The following is a 7,304-nucleotide window of genomic DNA, read 5'->3' as shown; positions in this document are numbered from 1 at the left end:
CTTTCGAAATTTTCATCCAACCCTGCAAAATCAACCAGAAAACCAACATGCAATCCATCCAAAAGTCCACATTTTCAACAAACGTCAATAAAAACACCCCATTTTCAACATGCAACCTCAAATCATGAAAATCCCCAAATTTTTCACCCACACCCGAAGAACCCCGAAAACAAATTTTCAACAACCACAGCCATTAATCTTGAAGAAATCAGTCACACAATGAGTTGAAGAACTCATTTTCAACAAAATTGGCCAAAAAACCTAGCTTCCCTTACCTCGGTACGAGAATCCGAGCTCCGAGAAGAGAAGAACAAGAACGATGAACAGAGGAGAAGAAAGTCGAAGGAGAAAAGAAACATCTTAACCTCCACACAGCTCAACAACAAAATCAGCACCTACTCACCACCTCCACCTTGAGATAGTAAGAAAGAAGGATTCAAGACACAAGAGTGAGTAATAAGAAGTGAGTGAGAGTTGAGAAAAGAAAGAGAAGGGTTCACGGGGTCTCACACAAGCAAAACTATAATATTTTAAATAATATTTTAACCTTATTAATAAAAAGTTTACATAGACAAAAAAAAGTATCATAAGCTTTTACGGTATTTTGATTTACAAAAATAGAGAAAATAAGAAGAAGAAAAATGATTTTTTTACGTTGTTTAGTAAAAATAAAATAAAAGGAAAAATTTATATTTTATGAATAAAATAACATAAATATTTATGAAATATATATATATATATAGAATAATTTAAATTTTCTTTAAAAAAAAAACTCATTTTTCATTTTCTTTCTACTTTCGGTGGAATGGAACATTGATGTAGTCCATTACCACTATTCTTCTCTCCTTTCAAGTAAAATAAAACAAAATAAACATTTGCATGATTGACTTCCAACAGAATTAGGGGAAGATTCCTCATTGTTTCCAAATTATACTTTTTAAAATGTCAAAAATCATATAACATCCTTACTTTATTTGTTTTGGTATCGAGTCTAGTTCATTTATAAGATATTTAAAAAAAATAGAAAATTTTAAAAGACTTTTGTAAGAATTTAATAATTTTTAAGATTTTTTTTTAAATATTTTGTAGGAATATAATAATTTAAAAAAAAAATTAAAAGATTTTTTAATTAAAATTTTGTAATATAATTTTATTAGATTTTAAAGGATAATATGAATTTTTAAAAAATAATAAAATTTATATAAAAATGATAAGATTCAAATAAAAAATTAAATTAATAAAATTTTTAATTTTCTAATAAATAATTGATTTTGATTTCATGTTATCTTGAGTAACATTTTTCTATATACAATCCTTTATACATTTATATTTTCTCATTTATACTATTAAATTTGAATAATATATTTAAATTTATGATATTTATTAACTGATTAAATTGTCAAAATATATTTTTAATATATGTTTAAAAATTGATATTTTAATATTAAATTTTATTAAAAATAAGCACTTGTTTAATTTTATTAATTTTAATTTTTTAAAAATATATAATATTTAATAATTCATAAATAATTTTAAATATTTAATAATTTAAAAACCAATTTTGATAAATTATATATCAATATTGATAGATAAAAATATAACTAAAAAAATATTGATAGATAAAAATAGGACAAAAGAAAAAATAGAAAGAAAAAGAGGTAGAAAAAGAATTAAATCAGCAAGAAATGAATAAAATGAGATAAAGAATATATGAGAAGAGGAAAAAAAAAAGACAAGATAGGGAAGAGACATAAAGAGAAGAAAGAGAAAAAAAGAGAAGATGAAAGAGTTAAAGAGAAGAAAAAGAAGATAAATAAATAAAACAAAAATAAAATCCCAATAACTTTTATAAGATTGATAGATGAATGAATTATATAAAAATTATATTAAAAAATCTGACCAAATTCATCGATTAAAATCTTTGTTTTTAAATACTAGCACTTTTCTTAAATAAAAAAAAATTAAATATCACATAACTTTTTTACATTAAAAGTCTTTTAAGATTTTTTTGAAATTTCAATCTAATATATATTTTAAATGTGGTGTTATATTATTTTAGTATAATTTGAATTATTATTACATTTCAAAACAATAACTCAAGCTTTTATATATATATATACTTAAAATGTTGAACACTAATTAAAATGTTTTTCCTCGTCATAAAAGGAGTCTAGCTTCAGAACGAAGTAAACTTCATTCCTTCTATATAAAAAATTATAAGAAACTAAAAAAACGAAATAGATTTATATATATTTTTCACCAATGTATTCCTCAAATCATTTTTGCGGCGGTGAAAATTATAGAATTTCGAAAGCTAAATCATATACACGTAAGAATATTTTTAGATAAAGTTAGAAATATTTTTTTAAAAAATATATATATGTATATACATGTCTTTTTTAAAATTAATATAAAATTCTTAAAAATACTTTCTAAATTTATATTAAAAATGTTATAAGTATATGTTTTCTTTAATATTTAAATAAAAATGTGCACTATTTTGTGTGTGAACTAAATTTGTTTTGAGATATTTTTTGTCCATTTCATTTTGAGGCCCTAATAATTAATAAACAAAGGCTAAGTTTGTCCTTTTGTACAGACAAAGGACCCGTCAACGGAAGAGAAGTTTTCACTTTTCACCTAATGCCTCCATCAAACTTTCTTCTACACTCTCTTCTTTGACTTATATATGCTAAGGCCCAGGCCCAGGCCCAGGCCCATGATAAAGTTTTAAGTTACTAATATATTTGAAAGAAAATTTTGATGGATGGTAACAATTCAAGACCTTTCATAAACAATCATGTCTAGTTTTAATTATTCAATTTAAAACAATTATTTTTTATTTTATTTTTTAAATATTTTTCTTTTAGTTTTTATTAATAAAAGTTAAATGACAATAATAAGATTTTAACTAACATCTTATATCACCCCAACTCCCACCATTGAACTAGCTCAACAGTTTATCTTTCGTTTAGTTTACATATTCTACTGTAAATAACCCGTTATATATAAGACAATAAAACATCTATCTTAAAATTTATAATTACATGTCTCGGTGCATGTTTGTTTGAAATTGATTTAGACGAAAATAGAGACTTATTTTTTAAAATATTCTATCTAATAGTTTCTAAAAAACAATTTTTTTAAGATAAGTTAAAATTATCCCACGATTAATTTATATTTAGAATCACTTATATATGGGTATAGAGTTATTAATTTTTGAAGATTCTTCTTCTAAAAATATAGTAAAAATGAGTACTGTTTTTTCAAGCTAAACTAAATAAGTATGTATTTAATTAGTTTGTGTTATCACTAAGTATATATTTATTAGTTTACATACTCCAAATTAAGATGGGAAAACAAAGAGAATATATTTCCTTAATCTTTATTAAACAAAAAAATGTTCTAATTAAAAATTCCTTAATTACATATAAAGCGAAGACAACTCTGGTTGAAAATTGAACAGGAGAGTATATATAGAGAAGATTAATTTTACAACGTCGCTCAAAATAAAATCAACCAATTTTGTAATCTCAAAATAATTGACTTAAAATCTTCCATTTTCACTGGTGTTTAATTGTTTGTGCAAAATTCAGATATATACCTCCTCTGTACAGTCCATTTATGTTTTTTATTTTCTTTTCATTTGCTCAGGAGATGAACAACACGTGTTTCTAATTAATTCGCTTTCGGGGTTAGATTCTGAACCGTAATGAATTTAGATCCATACGTTCAAATTATTCCCACCTTCTATTTTTATATCTTTACATCACTTGCGAGAGATTGGTACATAAGCTGACATATGATATGTTCTTGCACTATATACCTCATTAAAGAAGAAAACTAAAACATTACACGATGTGTGTTTTGTTTGGTGTACCCGAGGTTGATTAATCCATTTGTTTCTTGAATGTCTCACAAGGCTAATCTTTTTTGCTCATGTGTGCTTTTGACCACAATTTTTTTTTTAAGTTTACATCATCAGAATATTTGATCAAAGACAATTGTATTCGAGTTAAATGGATCATTATAAATAACAAAATTTTTCTTTTGAATATTTAACTGCATATCTATAATTCAAATTCAAAATTACTGGTTGAGATGAATTAACTCCTTGTTAATTAATCCCCTTGCTCATCAGTTTTTTCTACCAATATCACTCAGTAGAAGGCTGCACTCTCCATCATAATATGGAATGTCTCTTTTTGTCACTTTGGCAAATCTATCATATATTTTCTAGAGCTTCCCTTATATATCTTCTCCAATTATGCTCCCAAATTCATCAACTTCACAAAACCCTTATCTCACTGGTCACAAATTTTAGTATACATAATCAAAAGGCGCCTATAATTAAAAGCCATTTGTTCAAAAGTAGGGTAGATCCTTCCCTCATTACTAGATCACTTTACTTTATCCTAATGATTCTCCTTTCATCCTTTAATACAAAATATTATTTATTAATTAAAATATATATTATTGATATATAACTATTTAAAAAGTTTTACTTTTACAAATATATGAGATTACACTGTGTTGAATTACAATATAACACAAACTATTATGAAGATAGGATGAAATACAATACAAGAACTACAAATTTTATTGGTGAATTTAACACAAACGATGACCACAGGGAAGAAAACACGTGCATGAGATATCATATTAATGGCAAACACAAATGAAAACTAATTAGTTTCAACTATGTTTCGTGTTCATGACCATCTTCTTAGATTCTATAGCATCCACAGGAGCCAGGTATATGATCCACATGTTGAACAGCCTCAGCAAAAACCACTCCCATTCCCATGTGCAAATGAGGTTCAATGTGACAATGGAAAGCCCAAACACCAGGATTGTCAGCCTTAAACCTCAAAGCAGTCCAACTATAAGGGAATAGCACTGCAGTGTTCCTCAGTGGTGGGTTCTTCAAGTTGAACTTGCTCTCATCACTCGCTTTGAATTTTCCCTCTCCATACCCCAAAACCCAAAAGTCATGCCCATGCAAATGCCAAGGGTGAAGCTCACTAATTTTCCCATTCAATGCATTGGCATTTTGGAGTATCACATCAACCACATGGTTCAACTCAAACATGTAAACCCCATTCCCAGTTTTTGAATTAGGGTTCATTGGGGGGTTAAAGATGTCATAATCCGTTGAAAAGTTCTCAGGAGGGGGGTTCTGGTCAAACACACCACCGATTTTGTACTTAATGGCACCTAAGTAAGAAGTTGTTGGTAACACTAAGGAGATATTGTTAATGGCATATTTGCCATATCCATTAACTAAGTTTTCTGTGCTGAGTAGGAGAAGTCTTCGGTCATATTGTTGTGGAGGTGGTGGGGTTCCCTTAAGGGCAAGAATTTTATGAGTGAATGCTTTGGTGTGATTGAAATCATCAAATTGAGGTGTCATGGAAGGTGGAGAAGAAGGAAAAATTGTGGTAGGGACTGTTTTGTAGTTTAGTATGGTTAATGCTTGAGGGGTGGTTTCTCTTCCTGAAATAGCAACTGATATCCAATAGTTTTTGTTTGGATCTTGATTTGTAGTTACTAGAACTGAGTAGCTCTCCCCTGAGTGTATGTGTATGTCGTCTATGGTAAATGGTTGCACGTAGTTTCCATCGGCTTCCACCACCACCATTTTGTGATTCTACAAGTATAGGGAAAAAAGTAAGTGAAAATTATTGACCTATATATAGATTTAAGCCAAAAATGGGTAGATATCATTCATATTAATTGGAACTAATTATAATAAAGATAACATACCGCAATGGCAAAATTGAGAGAAACAAGGGAAGTGGTACTGGCAATCCTGATCCTGTAGGTCTTGTTTGGATCAACTTGGAGAATCTGGGGTTCACATTCTTCACCACCTTTAAACTTACATTGGGGTAGGGTGGTGTTGATAAGATTAGCTGCCATGGAACAATTATATTGTCCCCTTCCATTAATGAGCAAAGACTGAAAAGGTTAAATGTTTGGAAGATGATAAATTAATTGTTTCTAATCAAATTGCAGAAAAATTGTATATAGCAGTGATGCATGGATCCAAAGTATAGTGTGGGTTATGACATTCTTTCTTTGATGAAATGTTAAAAAATATAGTTAAGGAAATAATTGTAGATAGCACGCCTATGACAACAGCAAATTATTACATGTTTAGTTTAATTTATTTAAAAAAAACGATTCTTTTAGCTTCTTCATTAGGAAATAATAATCATTCAAATAGATTAACACAGTACAAGTTATAACGTTTTTAAGAAATTTTTTAATAAAAAAATTCTTTAAAATATTTTTAATTTATATCTAAACATACTCTTAATTTACCTGAGGATCGTTAACCCATCTGAATGGGATGGAGGAGAGGCCAACCTCTAGCACCTGTGTACTTTCGTGCCACCAATCACTCAACAAAAGGTTAAACTCACCATCATAATGAAATGGTTCCTTTTGACCCTTTGCTAAGTCCACTATCAAAGAACCATACAACCCTGCTGTTCTCTGCATACCATAGTGTCCATGGTAGAAGTATGTACCTGGCTGTACCATGAATATTAATTCAACAATTGCTTAAAATTTGCACATTGACCATCACACGCATAACATAACAGTAGAAGACTATCATAGATGCTAGGTTTATTTTTGTTAATACTTTATTTAACAAAAGTTAAACTATCAATTTATATCATTAGCTAGGTTTGTATACCCTGTCAACTGTGAATCTATAATGAAAAGTTTCTCCAGGGGTTATGGCACACTGTGAAATGGAAGCAGTTCCATCTGCCCAAGGTGTTCCATACTGCACAAAAATAAGCCTTTCATCAGTTATATTTTTGTGTGTAGAAAGTGATAGGAGGGAATAAAAAATAGTTATTTTGTTAATTATAAAAATTAGTTACTCTATATGTAGAGAGATAGAGAGAGAGGAACAAAAAAAATGTGCACACTATATATAAAAACCTGTCTAATTCCATGCCAGTGAATAAGTGTTCCCTCTGTGAAAAGGTTGTTGGTGAGAGCAATATGAAGGGTGTCACCAACTTGAGCTCTGATAGTGGGGCCAGGAAATTGACCATTGATTGCCATGACAAGGTGCTCAATGCAATCTGGTTTGTGGATCATGTACTGTACATTGAACTTGTAGTGTCTCACAGCTCCTAATGATAAATCAAACAAATTCAGCCAAATGCACCACAGCCACAGGGTAAGAGCTTTAAAGCTCATTATGATGATGATGATGATGCTTTTGCTTGAGTCAAGGATTGATGAAGATGCTGTTGCTAAGAACAAATGAACTGAAAAAA

General features: G+C 28.9%; 1 protein-coding gene across 1 annotated transcript; it reads right to left on the bottom strand.

Moving 5' to 3' along the window:
- Window positions 1-4,533: 4,533 nt before the first annotated feature.
- LOC109793185 (L-ascorbate oxidase-like) lies at window positions 4,534-7,304 on the bottom strand. The gene is made up of 5 exons (XM_020352652.3): window positions 6,961-7,304; window positions 6,707-6,799; window positions 6,328-6,540; window positions 5,767-5,961; window positions 4,534-5,650 (listed from the first exon to the last, which is right to left on the bottom strand). The coding sequence occupies exons 1-5, from the start codon at window positions 7,222-7,224 to the stop codon at window positions 4,727-4,729; spliced, it is 1,689 nt and encodes a 562-aa protein (XP_020208241.1). The 5' UTR covers window positions 7,225-7,304; the 3' UTR covers window positions 4,534-4,726.

Source organism: Cajanus cajan, chromosome 9, assembly GCF_000230855.2.
Source record: "Cajanus cajan strain Asha chromosome 9, NIPB_CcT2T_4, whole genome shotgun sequence".
NCBI lineage: Eukaryota > Viridiplantae > Streptophyta > Magnoliopsida > Fabales > Fabaceae > Cajanus > Cajanus cajan.
This window is presented reverse-complemented; position numbering and strand designations above follow the sequence as displayed.